Source organism: Perca flavescens, chromosome 1, assembly GCF_004354835.1.
Source record: "Perca flavescens isolate YP-PL-M2 chromosome 1, PFLA_1.0, whole genome shotgun sequence".
NCBI lineage: Eukaryota > Metazoa > Chordata > Actinopteri > Perciformes > Percidae > Perca > Perca flavescens.
In genome coordinates this window covers 1,932,318-1,955,000 of record NC_041331.1, presented here as the reverse complement: position 1 = coordinate 1,955,000, position 22,683 = coordinate 1,932,318, and the positions used below count along the sequence as shown (strand labels likewise).

At 41.4% G+C, this 22,683-nt stretch overlaps 1 protein-coding gene across 2 annotated transcripts in view; it reads left to right on the top strand.

Annotated features, from left to right (window-relative positions):
- Positions 1-22,683, top strand: part of itfg1 (integrin alpha FG-GAP repeat containing 1) — a 185,579-nt gene that overhangs the window by 43,354 nt on the left and 119,542 nt on the right. For both annotated transcript variants that reach the window (XM_028577308.1, XM_028577299.1), the window contains exons 7-8: positions 1,925-1,974; positions 15,449-15,533. In XM_028577308.1, the coding sequence (XP_028433109.1) occupies positions 1,925-1,974; positions 15,449-15,533 (135 nt within the window). The remainder of the gene's footprint in view (positions 1-1,924; positions 1,975-15,448; positions 15,534-22,683) is intronic.

Sequence of the window (22,683 nt, the reverse complement as noted above, 5' to 3'; positions counted from 1 at the left end):
ATACACCGTGTGTGTGTGTGTGTGTGTGTGTGTGTGTGTGTGTGTGTGTGTGTGTGTGTGTGTGTGTGTGTGTGTGTGTGTGTGTGTGTGTGCATAAAATATGCATGCATTTGTCATCTTCTTTGCATTTCTGAGTCTGTGGGCAACATGTCTGCAAGTCCACACAGTTTTAAATATGTAAAGTTAAAGTTGAACTGTTTCACCACATTAAGCAGCTTAAAAGTGGCTTAACATTGCATTTGAGGTTGTTTTTTTTTTTTGCTAACAGCTGTAGTTGGGTTATATAACCACCATCCTTTCCTGTGAGTAAACACAAAGGCACAGAGCCTCTATAATAACTTATACAATATCTGTATAATATTATAATTATCTTAATTGCTGGCAATTAAGCCACAGATGTATATACAATGTGTATCTGTTATCTGGTAAAATGAAACCACATCAAAACCACTTCTTTTTTTTTTTTTTTACGACACAAAATGAATGGGTGGAAGTGTTGTTTGTCAGGAGGAGCTACCATAGTGGGAAGAAGAAATGCAGAGATTTCGGAGAGCAAGTGGGCAGAATGAAAAACCTAGATTTGAAGACGATACCTACCTGAAGCTCGGCTGCATGAGGTGGCAGCATGTTCTTGGAGAGTGGAGATCTCCTTGAGAAAGCTATTTCACTCTGCTGATTCTTTTCCTCCGTTCTGGGGATGACTGCAGTGGAATCCCGGGATAACATTTCAAAACTACGAAAGTTTTCAGTCAATACAGTGTTTGCCATGTAGCCAATAAAAGAGAGTAATTTAGTCAAAATGTTGTATCTATTTTATGTATTTTTCTTTCACTTTAGTAAGGAGTCACACTACGGCATTAGCTGCAGTGGCCACTGCAGTACTAACACTAGTTATATACAGGATTTTCACAGTAGTCATCATTATTACACACAACCTTCATTCTTCCTGTCTTCCCTTTATTCATTATTTTTCCCAGGCAGAGCAATGCAACTCATGAAGTATAGCAGGGCCCTAAGAAAGATCGATGCCAATATTTACTTCATATCCAATTACTGGGGCAGAACCGCAGTCCAGAAAAGGCAACGATGAAAGTAAACGTCCTCTCCCAGAGAGACACACATAAACTGCATTAAAAGTGCAGCCTGCAGCCGAAGCTTCAACAGCAAGGAGTAGGAGTACAAGCACAGGTTATAGGATTCCAATAGAGCGAGCTACAGGCATTACCAGGGGGTGAAGTCTCCAAAAAGATGAGTTTTCAGCGGGAGACACCCCCCTCCACTATTATTTTTCTTTCTCCTCACCTGTTTTTCTACTACTGCTTTAAGAAGCCAATTTATCTTTATTGCTTTAGGAATCCCACCTGTATATTTATCAGCCGCTGCCTATCTGTGTCAGAGTTAAAGAGAATGGTCAGAACATATCAGTCTGCCCTGCTTATCACCAAATCAAGCTTTGAAATGTTGAAGTTTATACACTGTTTCTATTTATTCCTTTTTACTTATAAGCTGTATGAGTATGAACATGTTTGAATAGTCCTGGTAGCTCTGTACATTATACATGATGACAGGTCATGGTTGACAGGTCTCTGTATTAAAATGCCAACGTCGACTTTTTGCCATCAGAAGTTACATATAATACAGACGCTCTTCTAAACCTAGATTATAATTTACATTAAAGATTACGTCTCCTGTGTAATTTAGGAAACATAAGCAATCCAAGCAATTATTACTTTTTATTGATCTTTTGTTCTTTTTTTTTATAATCATTTCACCAAGTTTGTGAAAGTACTAAGGTTCACAGCTAGAGCCTATTTTCTTCATTACAGATCAATAGTCCCTGCTCCATGTTTGATTATGATTGCCAGATGAACCGACTTAATGACTTGCTCCCCCCCATCTTTTTTCTGTGTCCTTTCTACTCTAGATTTGTTCCTGACAACCAAAGGGCCCAGGTTTGAGTTTTGGATCAGCAAGGTAATGAGCTTTTTTTGACCTTGTTCTCTTCTTGTTTTCCTGTCCCAGCTCTCCTTTCTACTACTCTTTTCAAGAATCAGTTCAGTCAGGGCAGCCATGACATGATACAGTCATGTAGCCGTGCAGTATGATCACTGTGTGCTAAACATTATGTTGTACAAATCAAGTCATAGTTTGTATAACTGCTGATCCTCATGTACTCTCTTTTACAATAACAAACAAACATTGATTGCTCGATTATCGAAACATTTACAAGATATTGTTTTTGTATTAACTACTCAAAAAATAATTTTAGCACAGGTGTAAAATATGTATTTGCAAATGTTTCTGTGTTCTTCAGTTAATCCTCTTTGCGGCACAAGAACATAAATAGTCAGATATGTCCATTCTTTTTAGGTGTTTGGAGGTGTGTGTGAGTTCAACTAAATTATGTAGACTTTAAAAACTATCAGTGATCGTTGTCACTGATCTGATGGGCTCTGTCAGTCAAGGGACTGTAGCGCTCTTTTCTGAGTCCCTGCCACTCGTAGCAGCTACTGAGGAGAAGCTAGCTGAACACAATAGAAAAAAAACATGTTTCATGAAGTACTGTACTGGCCCACTTGAAAACAACTTTTCTTCTCATAATTCTCAGCACCTCTTTGCTGCATTGGTCTGTTCTTTGTATCACTCCTGTTAACATTCAGTGCTTTTAAAATAGTTAGTGTTAATATTTTTTTTTTTATGTTGATTTTTTAAGCCCTAATTGCAATTTGTGAATTGAAATTGAAGGGACAGCATATAGTGGTTAGTACTGTCTTTTCACAGCAAGAAGGTCCTGGGTTTGAATCCACTGACAGGCGGAGTGGATGGACATAAACTGAATGGGTGTTAAGTTGGTCTGTGTGTGGGCTATAACCTGATGTCTTTGGGAAAATTTGAATCAGCAATTTGTTAACTAGACCAATGGGAACCCCAATGAATAGCTGTAACCTGAACTTTGTTCAAACTTTATTTATATTTGTTTAAATTTGCGATTATAGACTTTTCTGCATCGAAAGAAGAATCAAGATACATCTAAGAATGGATTTTTTTTTTCCCCACCTTAAAAATAACCCAGCATTGCTTTACTTTTAATGTATGTTTACATTATCTAGGGACCTACTGTATAATACAGTCCATAAAAGTCATATTGTGTGTATCCCTCATATGAACTAAGTCCAATTTGTCCACCAATAAAAAGGGTTATGTGTGCAAGTCGTACCAAAGGTATTTAACTTGTGATCAAAGAGTGACGACCCACGCACCGCCGCTCTGTTCACTTCTTCAATGCAACAAACAGATGTGCAAAGCTCTGGTGGGCTTGGGGGTGCAGGATTGTTAGCACTGTTGCAGGCCTAGTTAATATTCTGGGAGAGCAGAGAGGGGAGGCCGTGGATCTGGGTTTTTGTTGAAGGGGCCTATTTCAAATTCAGCAGGTCGAGGCACAAGCCGAACAGTAGTCTATCTTATCACAGAGAGGGGAAATAGGAGAAAGGAAGGGGAGGAGGTAAGGAAGAAGAGCGAAACAGAGAGAGATTGAAGGATTTGGCAGAGACAGACTGTGTGTGATGGTAGAGAGCGTCCAAGCAGGAGGAAAATAGAGCAGATAAACCACCTTACCCAAAAACCAGTAGGAGGGCTGGCGAGTGGTAAGAATGTTGATAAGGTGAGTGGATGATGCAAGGGAATTTTTGAGAGGAAAACATGAAGATCATTCTATAAAAATGCATGTGTTTTCAGCCTTTTTGTTTGGATGTCTGTCTGTCAGTCAGTTAGAAGGATGTTTGGTGGAAAGTTAGGCCCATAGGCCAAGGGAGAAGTGATGGCAATGTCAGTCTGTGGGTCGGTTTGGTCCAGACTGAAATCTTTGACAACTATTTGATGGATTCCCATGCAATTTTGTAAAGACATTCATGGTCCCCAGAGGATGGATCCTACTGACTTAAGTGATCTTCTGACTTTCCTCTAGCATCACAATGTGGTTGCCTTTTGTTATTGAAATATTTGACAACTATTGGATGGATTGTCATGAAATATGGTACAGGCAATCATGGTACCCGAGGATTCATTGTTTTGATGATTTATCCCCATACCTTTCATTTAGCGCCATTTTTAGCTCAACATTTCTGTTTATCTAATACTTTGGTTTATGCCAAAATACCTGCAAAGCTATAGACATTCCCATTAGCCTAAGCTGTAAGACAAAAAGAAGACAAACAAGCCATATCACACTGGGCCACCGGTTTAATTGATAAGCTCTGCCCACTACCAGCCAGCCAAAAAAAGTGTTAAAGGTCCCATGGCATGAAAGTTTCACTTTATGAGGTTTTTTAACATTAATATGCGTTCCCCCAGCCTGCCTATGGCCCCCCAGTGGCTTGAAATGGCGACTGGTGTAAACCGAGCCCTGGGTATCCTGCTCTGCCTTTGAGAAAATGAAAGCTCAGATGGGCCGATCTGGAATCTTCTCCTTATGAGGTCATAAGGAGCAAGGTTACCTCCCTTTTCTCTGCTTTACCTGCCCAGAGAATTTGGCCCACCCATGAGAGAGACACATCATGGCTTTCAAACGAGCAAAGTGGCAGTTGGTCGAGGCCTTCAGATACAGTATTAGAGGACCACTAAGGTCTATACTGTATAAAAGAGACTTCAGATACAGTATTAGGGGACCACTAAGGTCTATATAAAAGAGACTTCAGATACAGTATTAGGGGACCACTAAGGTCTATATAAAAGAGACTTCAGATACAGTATTAGGGGACCACTAAGGCCTATATAAAAGAGACTTCAGATACAGTATTAGGGGACCACTAAGGTCTATATAAAAGAGACTTCAGATACAGTATTAGGGGACCACTAAGGTCTATATAAAAGAGACTTCAGATACAGTATTAGGGGACCACTAAGGCCTATATAAAAGCATCCAAAGAGCACCATGTCATGGGACCTTTAAATATATACCGGCCAAACATTAAAATGCTAGCATCATCACTGTGAGCATGTTAGAATGCTAACATTAGCATTTAGCTTAAAGTGCCAGTATGGATATAGACTCCTAATAAAAGGAAAAAAATCGGACGCATGTTTGATGATTGTCTAACTGTGTAATGTAATGCAGATCTGGATCTAATGTAAATTGAAAATGTCTAAACATTTTCTATTATTGAAATCACATATTTAGAGCATTGGGCACTTCTGCCTTGGCAGCTTTCAGAGTGCTTGTTGTTTCAACCATAAGCCTTTGTTTATCTGCCATAAAGCAAAGTAGAAAATGTGGAATTAGCATGTAGATGACAAATGGAGTGGTACTTTGCCTTAGTAAAAATAGAAAGTAATTTGACATCAAAGGTTTGTGTTATCTGTGTAAGGACACAGAGGTTATCTCCTTAAGCTCACAAGAGGCGTGGCACAGAATTTGTATAATAATTTGCATAGCAGATCAAGACATTTTTGTGACATTGTTTTTTCTTTTGCTTTGTGTCATTTCTTCATCGTAATTAATTCATCATTCAGTCTTTTATTAGTTGTTGTCTTTGTGGAATGGGTCAATATGCCATTCAGTGTATCTTGGGATTTTCTTCACTTTGCCAATTGATTGATAAAGCCTCATTGTTTGGTGGATTTTTTAAATCCTGGAACAGAGTGTGTGTGGAGCAAAGGTTTTGGGAGCAGGAAAAAGTCAACACTTACTGAACACTCGGTGACAGACAGAATGAGTTAGTCAGCAAAAATCTGATCCTCTGCAGTTTACCTGTATCACTCCATCTCATTCTCTTCTTCAGCTCATGTAGAAACCCAATCCTTTGCGTTATTCTTGCCAAATTTCTTTCTAGTTTTTTTTTGTCCCTCTTTCCCTAACTGCACATACAAGTGCTCACATCCACACACACTTGAATAGATTCTAAAATATTGTTTATCCAAACATACATGGCCATGGATGCACACGCACATACTCACACACATACAGAAACACATTTTCCAGCATCCTCAGAGCATTAGACCCCTGTTAATCCCACCACAGTATTCGGTTCAATGCAGCTGCATCTATCGGTCACAGGCCAGCACACTCCGCTTTCCCCAGCACTCTGTTTTAATTACTTTTCTCTGTTTCCTCTCCCCCCTAAGTCTCCTTCCATCCCTCCCTGTTCCTCTGTTTTCCTGCGATTACACAAGAGAAGGCAGTCACAGAGGGGGTGTGAAGGGGGGGAAGAAAACAAGATGCATAGATGAGTGAAAAGAGGTGTTTTCATTGGACGTTGAGTAGAGCCAAGTGGTTTCAAAGGTCAATTCTACAACAGGTGATATAATAATTTAGTTAATTTGCGAGGGAGAAACTGATGCCTGTGGTCGCATACCGCAGTGTCCTACATAAACATATCAGGATTTAAAAATTCAGTCTCAGTTTATAGTCTTTTATACACTTTCAGATCAAACCACATGTGTTTTAGCACTGTACACTACTACATGAGTCTCACCAAGCATACAGGGCCAGGATGGTAATTGACGTGAAAGAACAAAAAATATTTAATTTTTTTTATTTATAAAACACTTGAGCATTTGGAATCTTAAAGTAAATTATGGGTTATTTAATCTGTTTTTGAAAACAAACAAAAACAATGAAATGACCACCTGCAAAATGGCCTATTTCATGCTAATTTGGCATTGTCATAACTGTTCCCTGTAACATAAATGTGCCCTCCACCCTTAAAAGCATGATATGCACATAATGAGTGTTTACATGAGTTAATACAGGCCTTACCTTATAGAGGGCAAAACAATATCAGACTAGTAATATTAGAGTAGTTTTCCAGTGATAATTCTTCTGTCTCTGAATTCATCATGATAATTTCATGTGATTTGTGCCTCATAAATGAAGTGTGTGTGTGTGTGTGTGTGTGTGTGTGTGTTGATGTGAACAGAAGGGAAGAATAATAAGACCTGTAATCCTTTCATCTTCACACATCAACCAACTGTTCTCAAACTCTCACACACACACACACACACACGGTTTTAATCATGACGTCTTAATCAGGCAACCAGCAGCAGTCAATCAGACTGGCTAAGATCTCATCCTCAATGCATAGAGAGTTAACACCCTGGTGGGTGTGTCTTTCTGTGTGTGTGTGTGTGCGCACGATTGGAAGCTTTTGATCTAACTGATGTGTTAATTCTCCTTGCTAATAATCATAGTCAAGTCAAAAGCATTGGTTCACATCGTGTGTGTGTGTGTGTGTGTGTGTGTGTGTGTGTGTGTGTGTGTGTGTGTGTGTGTGTGTGGCTCTAATCACAATAGTTCTTTACAAATTGAAACAAATAGCGTTGGTCAACAAACAGATGTATCCAGCCAGTCATAGCCTGAATCTTCGGCTTATGGACTTGGCCCTATTGTATCGCCAAAATAAGTGCCTCTACTTTATGCCTCATCGGCATTCAAAGCATCAAACATGATGCCATCTTGGAAACCAGTCATGACTAGTCGAACGCCGTGCAACGTGGAATCTCCATAGACAGTATGGGAATCTCAGACTCATTTGCACGGCGCTCGTTTTTCGACTAGTCATGACTGGTTTCCAAGATGGCTCCCGCAAGTAAACATGAACGTGACTTGTTGACGTGTCTTTATAATCTATCTTTTTAATAAACTATCTGTACACTTACAATGTTGTCAATGCTTCGGTTCACATTTAGGGACCCTCATTATTCTAACGTTATGGTGTGGTGATATTTCGAGCCTTTCTGGTGGTATTAAATAATGGTTTAATTTGAGTGTCCCCATGCCCCAAATACCAGCATTGTGTGTGTGTGTATTTGCGTTCCGCAGTAGCCTCGTCAAAGCTCCAAACTCATTTTATTAGCATGAAAAATGTCCCAGAGAGCGACAGAGTAGCTACACATCAGTTAATAACCCTTAGGTTCATTTTGCGCCGGAATTGTCCTTTAACCTCCAAAAGCACAATTTGTGTTCTGTGAATAATTGAGCTTGAATGTAATACTGGGCTTCATTTACTGCACAGCACAGAACAACTGCCGCAGAGTTTCAGGTGAAATCATGTGTTGAGTTTGAGCACTTTGTAACCCTGTGGTAGACTGCAGGTTTGTACATGTAGCACTTGTCTAAACAAATAAATTGACATTTAATTAAATGTGTTTTATGATTTGTCCACATATCACGTGGCCAATCCTTTTTCTGGCACCAATCTACTGCAAAGAACTACTGCAATAACCTCATTAGGATTTGTAGGGTTTCAGTCCCAGTCAGCACTATTTAGGCAGTGTGTGATTAACACCAACACTGAAAGTAAAACAAATGAATCCTTATGACATTCAGAAATAATTAAATGTATACGTTTATTCGGGCAAGTTTATTTCCCTATTCTTTTTTGTTTTCTGGGTCACTCACTCACACACACACACACACACACACACAGACACACACGTCTGTTCATACATGATGGTGGCTGTTGCTGCTGCTATCTACCCAGCTCCCATTTATTCAAAACCAAGTAACCAGGGACAACCTTCCTGGCTCCAGATTATAAGAACATTTACCAATATTTAGGATGAGATGTTCCCGTCCTTTTATGCCACAATCAAGGATGAGCAGTCGTGCAGAGGCCCCATTCAGATGTCGAAATATTGATGTACTAACTGACCTAAAGGGAACTTTAGGCCACAGCATCATAAATCTAGTGGACCATCACACTGGCAGCACTATCCATTAGTCTCCTAATCTAAATGTCTCAGGGCTGGAGTAGGAGACCATGAGTATGAGGCTGCCATTTGGATGATCAAGTGGGCACTTTCTATGACAGTTGTTGGGAATAATTATTCCCAACAACACCTCCAGAAGGCTAAACAACATGTTCTGCTATTTCAGAACTCCTGCCTACTATACCTATGATTAGGGCCTACACAGACAATACAATATCAGCCCACAAATGGCACCATAGGCCTGACATGCTGAGATGTCACAGGACGAAAAGCACAAGTGTCAATAATACAGTGAATGATGGCTGAATTCCATTTAGCTGCCCAGGTTTCAGAGTCCTGGTTTTGTGCATGCTGACTCACTTGTCACACTGTCACATTGTCATGGCTTATTGGGAACAGAGCCATCGTTAATGTTATTAGTAACAGCCATGCTTTTCCTGCTATGACACGACAAAAATGCCTGTGTTGAAGAAAAGCCTTTACGGAAGGCTTGTATCATGTGGATGCAACAACAGTGTTGTTGTCATTACTTAGAATTCCTCATGGGGTGACAGAAACTACACACTATAGCTTTATATAAAAAAAAAATGTAATTTAACTTACACTTTATGTCCTGGATTATGTTCTTTTTGACTTTTACTTATTTTTCTTAACATATTTGAGAATTGTTGGAGGGAGCCTGAGACCCAAGATTTTCATTGACAACGAATTGTTGTGCATTTGATAATAATTAACTTGAAACTTAAAAAGTTATGCTTATTGGAAAAAGGCACCAACCAATCAGTTCATGTTATTTTGTTGTCTTTCAAGGAACAGCTGACTGTGCAACAACAAGTGTTTCCTGGTTAGAAAAGTAGTTGTGATGTCATTTTGTACAGTCACATGCTTACTTAGAAAACGTTTTTTGTTAATACAAGAACTTCCCTCTGCCAATAAATAGTTGTGGATGTTGGCAGCATTTCATTGTTGCGTTGTTGTGGAATGTCCCTTCACACAAAATCAATATCACGGAGTGTGGGTCGCATTACAATGTCAGTGTTGCAGGAATGCTGTTCAGTGTTATGTAGAGAGGAGGCATTTAATTAAACAACTATATGTTTTCAATTCCATAGTTCTTCTATCTTCTCTATCTTTCTTCTGTCTTAGTTTACACTGACTTTAGACATTTAGTGGAATTTTAGCCATAGAATAAATGAATCGATTAAAATAAATTCACAGATTAATTTGTCTACGCTATCTCGTCTTTATTCAGTCTCTATTTCTCTGTTTCAGTTCACCACCTCTATGCCTCTCAATTCATTATTATTAACTTAATAGAATATAATAAAATCATCATGTAAATGTTGAACAGTTGTTTCATTTAAACAATATGTGGCTTGCGCAAAATAGTGACTGCAGTATTTAACACGCCCAACACTGCTTATACATAATGCATATGTTGTTCTCTCTGACTCAGTCCTAGTATCTCTCTCACCCTCTCTCTTCCTGTCATTCTTACTCTCCGTCTTTCTCATTAATCACTAATGTTGGTATCAGCAGTCAACGGTTTCCCACTGCACAGAATCAAATCTGCTCCCAAACATACGTCTTTTCACCCACTAATATGCTTATCTCCTCTTCTTTCTCCGTTGCCCTCTGTAAAGGGCACCGCACAGCAATGGCTTTCGATGCATGTCAAACACGCACACCAATTGTTTTCTATATTAAACCCATGTATCGGCAACATCAAGACGCGAGTAAACCTGAGATGACGTGTTATGGCAGGATGTGCTGCAGCACTACTTCCCACCTGAAAAGCAGCAATCCCTTGACGTCTTCCTCTTTCAGTTCAGTTCATCCGCTGTGTGCTCTGACCATCAAATGACATGGACTGAGTTCGCTGCCATGAAGGCTTCACAAGACAACCCAAAAATGAAATAGAGTACAGCTGAAATGAGTTCTGAATCAATTGATTGGTCGGTCAACCGTCAGTTAATCAGCAACGATTTTGAAGCAACAAATTAAAAGAAATTGACAGTTGAAGTCATTTTTTCGAGCAAAAAAACCCATCAAACATGGGATGTTTCCAGCTTCTCAGGTGCTAGGATGATGTCACTTTGACATCTTTAAGTATTGGACTGTTGGTCGGACAAACAAAGCAGGTTGATGACATCACCTTGTGTTCAGGGAAATTGTGATTGGCATCTTTTACAGTTTTCTGCTTTATAAACAGTGAGTTGGTAAATTGAGAAAATAAGCGGCAGGTTAATCGTCAGTTGCAGCACTGAAATGATTTGGTGCTAAAGCGAGTTGTCAAATATAGTTAGTTGATTGACATGAAATGAATAGACAAGCTTGCGTGGGTTTCCTCCGGGTGCTCGGGTTTCTTCCCACCATAAAGACATGCATGCAACTAGGACTACAGTTGAAAATTAGCCGACTGGCTAACACTGGCGCATTTACAGAAATGTTGATTAATGTGCATTGTCCTAATATAAATAAATAAATCTTCACAACCATTTTAACAGTTATCATATTGTTAGTACTAGTAAATGTATTAAGCAAAAGATGAAACATTCGCTGATTCCAGTTTTGTCAAATGTGAGGATGTGTTACTGTTAAACTATAATAATATAATATAAATAGATTTACACTTTCACCTTGGGCTCTAGGAACATGTGGTACTTTTTAAGATTTTAAAGATTAAAAGACTAAACAAATAAGTGATAATCCATAATGAAACTAATCAGAAATGCAGTCCTAATGTAAATGAATGACCCTGATCATTTACAGTAATAAACTCTGTTAGCCAACTGCATGTAAATCAACACCAAGTAAACTAGTTTGAAACATATTTTAAGTTGTTCAGTGTGTTACATGAGCAAAATGTGGCTGTGCTGAAAAACAGGATTCAATTTAAAAAAAAGCAATTACATCCATTTCATAATTTTTCTTTTTGTATTTTAACTTAATTTCCGATCGGGGACAAATGCTATCACTGAACGTTAATTTCTATAAATGATTTAACTGAAATAGTCCATACAGACTGCTGCTGTGACTGTTGGGGCTATTTAGAATCTGGCAGCTTCCAGCATCTGCTAGAAAATGAAGTGATGCAGTATGCAGTGAAGTGCTTGCACATGTACTGTATGTGTTTCAATTCCATTTTATTTATAGTATCAAATCATAACATAGGTTATCTCGAGACACTTTACAGATAGAGTAGGTCTAGACCACGCTCTATAATTTACAAAGCCCCAACAATTCCAACAATTACAGTAATTCCCTCAAGAGCAAGCAGTGCGACAGTGGCGAGGAAAAACTCCCTCTTGGGAAGAAACCTGGGACAGACCCAGGCTCTTGGTAGGCGGTGTCTGACGGGCCGGTTGGGGGTGTGATGAACAGTGGCAATAGTAGTCACATTAATAATGGAACAGTGACTGGATGTAGCGGGGAGCTGCAGGGTTCAGCAGGAAGCAGCATGACATTGTAGGGCACCGCTGAGCTTAGCAGGGAGTGCAGCAGGACCACGGCGACAGCTGGAACCAGGATCTTGGTGCCAACGTTCTCCAAGGAAATACGCTGGGGGAAAAAACATAAGGACTCCGGGGAGTAAACTCCCCAGAAGCTAGGATTAATAACAAGCATTTCTGGGACGGGATACACACAAATAGTAATAGTAATAGTAATAGAAAGGGAGAGGAAAGAGCAGCTCAGTGTGTCAAAGGAAGGAAGTCCCCCGGCAGTCTAGAACTATAACAGCGTAACTATAACAGCGTAACTAAGAGAGACAGGTCATAAGGAGAGGTAGCTTTTTTGGGCTTAGAACTCTCCCCCTGCCGGATCGGGCTTGGCTGGCCTGCCTCCCTCTACTTTGTTATGTATTATTAACTAACAATTATGAAGAGAAGCAGGTGGGCCAGTTAGGTGAACACTGCAACTCCTCACTCCCTAACTATAAGCTTTATCAAATAGAAGAGTTTTAAGTTCATTCTTGAAAGCGACTACAGTTTTTGCCCCCCGAACCCAGATTGGGAGCTGGTTCCATAGGAGAGGAGCCTGATAACTGAAGGCTCTGGCTCCCATTCTACTTTTAGAGACTCTAGGTACCACCAGTAACTCTGCATTCTGGGAGCGCAGTGCTCTAGTGGGACAATAGGGTATTAGGAGCTCTTCTAGATATTTTGGGAGTTATACCAAGGTGCTAATTTCCTTTGCTTCATCATCTTCTTTTTCAGGGGAGCAACAGAGTCTAAGGTCGTCCGTAGGCAAGTCGTAGCACCGTCTACAAATGTATCAATTTGAGAGGGACTGAGGTTAACATAGAGGTCCTCTGTTTTGTTAAGGCATGACACAGAGTCGAAGGCTGTTGGAATATCTTCTTTAAATTTAGCTATAGCACTGTCAGATAGGCATCTGGTGTAGAAGCTTTTCCATCCATCCATCCATCTTCGTCCGCTTATCCGGTGTCGGGTCGCGGGGGGAGCAGCTCCAGCAGGGGACCCCAAACTTCCCTTTCCCGAGCAACATTAACCATCTCCGACTGGGGGATCCCGAGGCGTTCCCAGGCCAGGTTGGAGATATAATCCCTCCACCTAGTCCTGGGTCTTCCCCGAGGCCTCCTCCCAGCTGGACGTGCCTGGAACACCTCCCTAGGAAGGCGCCCAGGGGGCATCCTTACCAGATGCCCGAACCACCTCAACTGGCTCCTTTCGACGCAGGCGTAGGGAGGCGACCCTCTTGTCCACCGGGGTAAACTCCAACGTAGCGGCGCTCAGCCGGGGGCTTGTGAGTATCCCCACACCCGCCCGGCGCCTCACACCCTGGGCAACTCCGGAGAAGAAAAGAGTCCAACCCCTATCCAGGAGTACGGTTCCAGAACCGAGACTGTGCGTAGAGGTAAGCCCCACCAGATCTAACCGGTAGCGCTCCACCTCCCGCACCAGTTCTGGCTCCTTCCCCCACAGAGAGGTGACGTTCCACGTCCCCAGAGCCAGCGTCTGCCGCCCGGGTCTGGTCCGTCGAGGCCCCTGACCTTCACTGCCACCCATGTGGCAGCACACCCGACCCCAGCGGTTCCTCCCACAGGTGGTGGGCCCATGGGAGCCACGTAGCTTGTTCGGGCTGTGCCCAGCCGGGCTCCGTGGCAAACCCGGCCACCAGGCGCTCGCCGACGAGCCCGCCGTCTGGGCCTGGCTCCAGACGGGCAGGGTCACTCCATCTCTACCTTGTTTTTCCATAGGGTTTTTGTGTATAAGCTTTTATCTAATTTAATATAGTCAGGTAGTAACAATTCGAAAGTGATTAAAGAATGATCTGATAATACCGAATTCTGCGGAAATATTATTAAATCCTCAATTTCAATACCATATACCAGCACAAGGTCGAGGGTGTGGTTAAAACAGTGCGTCGCCTTGTGCACACTCTGACTGAAACCGATTGAATCCAATAATGAGTTGAAAGCAGTACTAAGGCTATCATTGTCAACGTCCACATGGATATTAAAATCACCTACAATAAGTACTTGGTCTGATTTAAGGACTACACATGATAAAAACTCTGAGAATTCAGATAACAATTCAGAATACGGACCTGGAGCCCTGTAAATAACAACGAATATAATTGGCTGTAATGTTTTCCATTTTGGATGTTGAAGATTAAGAACAAGACTTTCAAAGGAGTTATAATTTAATTTAGGTTTAGGAGTAATTAACAGGCTTGCATCAAAGATGGCTGCAACTCCCCCTCCTCGGCCTGAGCCTCTAGGAATTTGAGTATTAATATGACTGGGAGGAGTGGCTTCATTTAGACTAACATAGTCTTCGTGGCCCAGCCAGGTTTCAGTAAGACAAAATAAATCAATGTTATTATCTGATATCAACTCGTTTACCCATAATGCTTTAGAAGACAGAGATCTAATATTTAATAGTCCACATCTAATTTTCCTATTTTGTTCTATCGTTGCAGTCGTTTTAATTCCAATTAGGTTGTTAAGTATAGCGCATCTTTTGTTTACCTTTGATTTAACCGATCTGAGTCGGAGAACAGACACCGTGCTTATTAGACTATGAGTGGGTGACTGCTCCAACGGAAGCACAGGGGGGCGCGTAGTACTGCACCCCTGATTACTAATATCAAACTTGGGTTGTCATGGTTTATGTCTGATAAACTCGGTCAGATTTTTTGATATGAGAGCGGCTCCGTCCCAGGTGGGATGAATGCCGTCTCTCTCCATCAGACCAGGCTTTCCCCAGAACGCCCTCCAGTTATTCACATAGCCCACATCATTAGCTGGGCACCCCCCCAACAACCAGCGGTGGAAGGATGACGTACGGCTGTACATTTCATCACTGGTCAGGTTTGGCAGGGGTCCAGAGAAAACTACTGAGTCCGACATTGTCTTTTTGTATGCACAAAGTGACTCAACATTCAATTTAGTGATCTCCGATTTACGACCATTACCCCCTACGTGAAGTATGATCTTACTGTATTTACGGTTCTTTTTCTCATGTTGATGCACAAGCTTAGATGCACACAAAAGCCATACTTTGTCACTGCTCGTCTATGGTCTATCCAAGGCCCCATCAACCTGGATCTTGTATAAAACAAGTACAGAACCATTTTGTTAACTGTTTTACACTTTATTTGTATGTCTCACACACCTCTCTCTCTCTCTCTCTCTCTCTCTCTCTCTCTCTCTCTCTCTCTCTCTCTCTCTCTCTCTCTGTCTCTCTCTCTGTCTACCTAATGGTTGTTCTCTCAGGACGGGAACTTCACCAGAAGTGAAGTCATGCCAGCAGAACCACCACCAGACACGACTGTCGGACAGTCCTCCTTTGTCGACTTTGGTGAGAATGCCAGACGTTTGTCCTTTGCTATAATTTAACCCACGATGATGTGTGTGTGTGTGTGTGTGTGTGTGTGTGTGTGTGTGTGTGTGTGTGTGTGTGTGTGTGTGTGTGTGTGTGTGTGTGTGTGTGTGTGTGTGTGTGTGTGTGTGTGTGTGTGTGTGTGTGTGTGTGTGTGTGTGTGTGTGTGTGTGTGTGAGTGACAGAGTAACAGAGAGATCACCTATAAACCTAGCACGGGCATATATTGAGTGGATATGGGTTGTAATTGGACAAGTTAAAAACACAAAGTCATGCGTGTGAACGCACATTTAAGATGCTTAGAAAACCTCTGAAAGCAGTCAGAGTTGTACTAGGCCAGATTATACTCAGAAGTCTCTCTCTCTCTCTCTCTCTCTCTCTCTCTCTCTCTCTCTCTCTGTGTGTGTACACGTGCGTGCGTGTGCACATATGTGCTTGTGTGCATGTGTGTGGTGTCAGATCCATTCCTCTCCTAAGTCCTTTAAGCTCCCTCTGCATTTGAAACTGTGTTGCTTCAAAGGCTTCCAAATAGGACTGTCTGGTCTTTGGTCTTTTCACTACAGCTCTCTCATCACATAACTAACTTTCACCACACACACACACACACACACACACACACACACACACACACACACACACACACACACACACACACACACACGCTCATCCCTTACCAGACAGGCTAATCTCGCGCGTGCTCACACAGTATTGCAAACACACACTCCCGCAAAACACATTCTAATACACACACTCAATCCCACGTAGTGCCAGATTTTTGTGAACATCTTATCCCCTTAAACAATCTTGGCCAGTAGTATTCATTGTTCAGCTCAGCTTTACATTTATCCTCTGCAAATCTCCGCTGGCTCGCTAATCTCCAGGCTGCAGCCTGCGCACCACAAAGCGGCCCCTGGTCGCTCGTGTTACCTCAGCCAGCGGAGGGGGGAGTTGTGGGGCCTTCCTTTGCTGGTTTTAGAAGCTAAATACCATTTTGATTAACAGTCTGGTGGTCTATAGTCTCACATTGCCAGACCTAGCTCCACAGCTCTGTGGAGGAAGGTCTGGCTACATCACACATACTGTACATTCTGGGATAGGAGAAAAAAACCACTCTGGGTTGTTTGCATTTCTTTAAACCAATCACAGTCATCGTGGTCGTTGCAAAGCTCCAGACGCAGCGATGCTGGCTCTACAAAATAGTCTCGGGAAGGAACTTGTTTAGGTGGAACATTTTCACCCCGTAAAAGAAAACGCCACATACAATATTAAATTAAGTCAACTGTTGACACAATACAGTAACGTGATCTATTTAAATTGACCTCATTGGCTCTTACCAGTGTATCTCCGTGTGTACTTCGTCCGCAGAAATCCCACCAATCGATCCGAAAAAATGTCCCAGTTAGAGAGGAAATGCCGTAAACAGACTCTTTGTAAATCTTCTCAATCATTCCCTGAAAGAACCGAGGAGGCTTGCCTTGTTGCACCGTCCAAATTTTCTTCAAAACTTTTTAGGGTGTAGCTTGCTAGCTCGAAGTTTGTTGTTGTTTCCTGAAGCGAACAGAGTTTGAGAACGGGAACAGACAGAGTGCGGAAAGTGAGGCAATTATCCTGAAAATGTACTTCTGTTGATCCAGACTAGATAGTGTACAACAGTCAAGTAAAATGAGGAAATTCAGGGATGGAAAACCTCTGCTTTTGAGATTGCCCTGAACAATGCTCTGTACATCCAGTTGCTATACTGTAGCTGGTCAGGTACCAGAAGTAGAAGACATACTCAGTTATTCAGTTACTCATCCAGCTGCTCTGGATGAATAGATAGGTTCAGAGCCCTAAAGTCAAATATGAGCTATTCTTAGCTTTTAAAGTGAGACTGTGTTACTTTTTGATGAACAGTGCCCACAGTTATCAAAAGTTGCAATTCCCGGATAATTAATTTCCCCCTACTTTCAATGGAATTTTTATCTGTGACCTGCTAAAACACAGTGTGGAAACTGTAGTGCAAGTAGATAAGATTCATCAGTTCATCAGTAATGACCGTAATGTCACCGCAATATCACAGAAATGCGACCATCAGCTGATGGTCATACCAGATCCAGAAAAAGGCCTGGTCACAACCTAAAGAGGCACAGCAGCATGTATCCGTGTGCAGAATATCTCCAACCAAAGGACCAAAGGATTTTTCCCCAGGGAACACCAGACCATGAATACTAAATCAGTTGGCAATGTAGAACTATAGACATAAATAGAAAATTGTGTGACTTTCATTTTACCTTAAAAGTATGATTTAAAAAAAAAAACAGATGGGATATCCTAACCAGCTTACTGTGTTTTCTGGTTTGAAGCCTGTTTCCCCCTCTTACAACATTTAGAGCCATCTTTTTTCATGTTGCCTGTGTGACCTTATCACTCAGTTTGAGCTATGTGCTGTCGTTGGCTGTGTAATGTTTGATGCATTTTTAATTAACTTGTGTGCTTGTGTGGCACTCGTACACACACACACACACACACACACACACACACACACACATACATACACACAGAACTTCACACTGATAAACACATCCTTATTGGCAAGATTAATCTGTTAATCTCATTACAGCTAGGGGTGTCCATCAAATATTTAGTGAACAAACTTCCCCTTCCCAAATTGGCAATAATGTATGAGCCAGAGGGGAAATGACCTATATGCTGTGTGTGTGCTTTTGTGTATGTGTGTGCCATGAATGACGGAATCTGTCTCACTGTGTGTGTGTGTGTGTGTGTGTGTGTGTGTGTGTGTGTGTGTGTGTGTGTGTGTGTGTGTGTGTGTGTGTGTGTGTGTGTGTGTGTGTGTGTGTGTGTGTGTGTGTGTGTGTGTGTGTGTGTGTGTGTGTGTGTGTGTGTGTGTATTGAATTCATCATCTCTGGGGGCAATGACCTTTTTTTTTGTTTAAATCTCGAGCTTATCGCAACAAAAACTTGTTCATTTCTTTAATCTTTTTTTCCCTTCCTTCTTCGGCTCAGCAATGTCACTTCAAGACGTTGCCCTCCTTAGCTGGGGATTGAAGCCTTTGAGGGTCACGCTTCTAATAATCTGCCAAATTCCGGGAGAGAGATGCCTGGCAGGATATGACATCCCTTATTTTTGTCCCGTTTTGTCTGCTTCACTTAGCCCCTCCTCGGCTGTCGCGGCCTATCTTTGTTTCTCTTGATCTACTGTATATCCACTATCTATGGCTCACTCGCTTCTCACGCTTGTTTTCCTTCTCCTCCCTGTATTCTTCATTGGAGCACATATTGGTGTCACTCTTATGATAGTGTCGGAGGAGGGCTCTGTAGTGACCCACTGTCACTACCTTTATCCTTTTAAGTTGCTTTCTTTTTCCATGAGTATTCATAAAAGCTTCTTTGTTCCCTTTGCTTAAGATATAGAGAGATTTGTGTTTTACAATATATATATATAGAACAATATCAAATATAATTTAAAGGAATTATAATATGGTTTGATAAGCAGTAGCTGAATGGGTGATTACAGTCGAGGCCAGATAACATCAGACACACTGTATCAAATTTAATACTTTAATTTGTCAGGCAGAGATGCTTCCTGCCAACAAGAGTGGAGTCAGTGTCTGTTATGGAATCAGTGGGGCTGAATGGGACACTCACTATGACTCAGAGGAGATTGGCTCTAACAAAAATTGCACAAAGAACTGAAAGAGAACCTGCACTCTTAGGTAAAAACTCTTTAAATATTTTAATGCCACAAGGCCAACATGGATGCATTTCAGCCTGAAGCAAGCCAGAAGTTCTTTCTTTTATATTCTACCATAGTTGTAAGACCGATGTACACGCAGCTCAAGTGTGATACAAGAATACAGAAGTGATGCAATGGTCCCTTCTCCTCAATCCTTATTAATGTATACGTTCAAGTTGCCGAGGTCACGGAAAGTAAATATTTTGTCACGTGAAAAGCTAGTTCCTTTTTGAGTTAACCTGTAAGAGGTTTATTTATTAAAACAAACCTCTTACTTCTGAAATCGATTGCTGTTACATGTAAAGTATGCCAACAATGAACAATAGGATTTGAAACTAACTTTCGTAAGAGGAACGATAATAGAATCCATGTAAGAGATGAGGTGCTAAGAATTGGTGATGGTATTTCCATTTCCAACAGCGAGACTCAAAGGTCACTCCAACTCTTTGGTCCTTGAAATAACTAGTAGGTGGATGTCATGAGATTGTATGTGGTCATTCCTGGTCCCCAGAGGATCACCTCCTTACTCATCATGATCTTTTCCGTGGCGCCATAATGAAGTTGACGTTTTTGGTTTTTAGTGAAATATCTCGACAGCTGTTGGATGGATTGCTATGATGTTTTGGACAATAGGTCACCTTATGAGCTGCTGATAAATGTGTTACTCTGTCTCTGTGTGTGGCCATCTTATGAGCCCTTCTGACCAGCTTCTTTCTGAGCTAATTAAACACACATTTTGGCTTAACCAAAAACTCAAATGAATAACAACAAGGATGCCGAATGAGAGAGGAGAGAGGGTGAGGCAAATGGAAGAGTCAGGGTAAATGGCACACTTCAAAGATAACATAAAGCGAGATAGAAAAGAGGATAGACAAATAGAGATGTGCCGAATGATGAGTAGAGGGGGAGGATGAGAAGATAGCAGAGTGGATAATGAAAGAAGGAAGAGAAGGAACGCAGCGGAGAGGATGAGAAAGAGCCGAGAGCAGCATTGCATCCCTGTGTGATCTGAAGTAGGAATTATTTCCATCACACTGTCAACTCTTTCTCTATTCTTCTACCTCTACCTTTTCTGTTAGAGTTTTTGTTATGCGCATACCTCTCGAACTGTTAGTCCGATGGATTTCAAACTTGACAGGTGTCTTGCTATGGGCACGAGTAAGTGCAGTGCCAAGTTTGACGTTGTTTGGATTAGAAATGCAAAAGATATCGTTAAATATATATCGGTAAAAGAAGCACACATTGGCTTTTGCCGCTCAAGCTCCTGGCCACTCCCCCTCTCACCCTGCACAGCTCAGCGCAGGACCAGAGACAGAGAGGGTCGAAGAAAGCAGCAGTTCCCGAATTTAAGGATGTTTCAGAATTACTAAAAACACACACAAAAACAGATTTTGCACAGGCACAGCACTAGTTTTACAAATTAGGAACATTTCCATTAAATGCTGTATAGCCAATAAACTAGGCTACACAAAGCGTAGTTTACTATAGGTGGTATAGGCTTCTCTTTACGCATGGCTGTAATCCACCAGTTACCGAGTAGAAGAAGTAGAGCTGTGAACCAGAAACAAAACAAGTCACCTTGTCCATCAGACCCATCTTCATGAGAAACATGGAGAGAGTTCTCCAGCAACTTGGATTAGTTAAGAAAGTTTGAATTGGTTCTTTCATGTCAGCGAGTATCGGCAATGTTTCAAGCTGTCTGGAGACAAAGACAAATAATTAAAGCAATGATTCTAATGCACGTAGCAAGATGTCAACAACGGAAACAGCTGGTCAGTCATGCAAGTTAAATGTTCGCTAATTAGGCCAAGGGAGAAACCACCTCAAGAGAAAGTAAAAAAACGTATTGAATAGAATTTAGCTCTTTCCATACAGCTTTTCTAATGCGATCCTTCAAAATGGGCATACAATATGTTTATGGAAGCACAGCTACTAACATCTCAGATACAGGACTGACCTTCCCACCGAACACATATCCCCAACATGATAAATGCTGAAAACACCAAACAGGATCTATTCATTTGGATCCCTGTTCTATGTTTGTTTTACCGATATGCTGAATTGTGTGTGTGTGTGTGTGTGTGTGTGTGTGTGTGTGTGTGTGTGTGTGTGTGTGTGTGTGTGTGTGTGTGTGTGTGTGTGTGTGTGTGTGTGTGTGTGTGTGTGTGTGTGTGTGTGTGTGTGTGTGTGTCCACACGCCCATGTCAAGCAGTTCTGTTTCCAGCACTAGACTTTTAATAGATGCACAGCATATGCCAGACAAAACAGGCCCATCTGTCTTATCACTGAGGTAATTGCATTCTTCAAAAGTGACAGCGACCAATGCATAATTCATCATTAGGTAAAGCATAACGAAGTCCCACAACCAAGTGTGTCAGCTAGCTTCACTGCAGGTAGGACGGAGGAAGGCTGCGCTGCGACCGGCAGCTCACTAAGATAGGGAGATTTTTTCAGACAGTGAGACAGGAATGTTTGGAGGTGATATTTAAAATCGGTAAGGCTGTCACAATGCTCTGTGTGTATGTCTGCGTAGGAGACAGAGTGTGTGTGCGTGCAGGTAAGTCAGCATGTTAACAGGACAGCCTATTTCTCTGTGCTCTCCCCTCAGGCGTTCGTTCTCCACTCATCTTATTATATTGTTACATTCAACCTTTCCTCCTCTCCCTCTTCTCTGTCTACCTCATTCTTTCCTCAACCACGGCATACTTTTGACACCTTTTTTTTTTTTTTTTTTTTTTTTACCTTCATTTCCCTTTTTGTATTTTTTATTTTTTTTTTCACTGGCTGTCTTTTTCGTCTACTTTTTGCTTTCTGACTCGTTTTGCTTTTTCAGTCTCACATTCGTCGTGACTTTCTCTCTGTGTTAGACTCCTACAGAAATGGTTGTACCTGTAAAACAGAGGTACTGGAGATCTGCTCGGCTCACAGTCAGTTGTGTAAGCAGTATCACATAGCAACATGCCTCTGCATTTAAGTAAAACACATCCCCTCCAGACCATATTAATGAAGTAAAAATGCGACAAGGGTGTAAATAAAATCTCCTAATCAAGCACCATATTCTGATATCCCTGGCATTTAGAAATATCCCAATACATATGCAGATGATGAGTCTCCCGGGTTTGAGGTTTCCAAGTTCAGATATTAATTTGCACATTTTAATATGCAATTTTATGCAAATCGCAAAGTACATCTGACAAAACAATTGTCCTTTATTGAAGGTAAAACCTGTGTCTCTCTCTTTTTTATTCCAACATCTGCTGCGCAGTAATTGTGCATAAGTAGTACTCTCAATCATAAGGACCCACCCACAGTGATCTACACACTCATTTTGCATACATTTAAAAACATGTTGTTCATGTTAAAAGTGTTATGTATTGCACACCTCCCCCGGGGAGG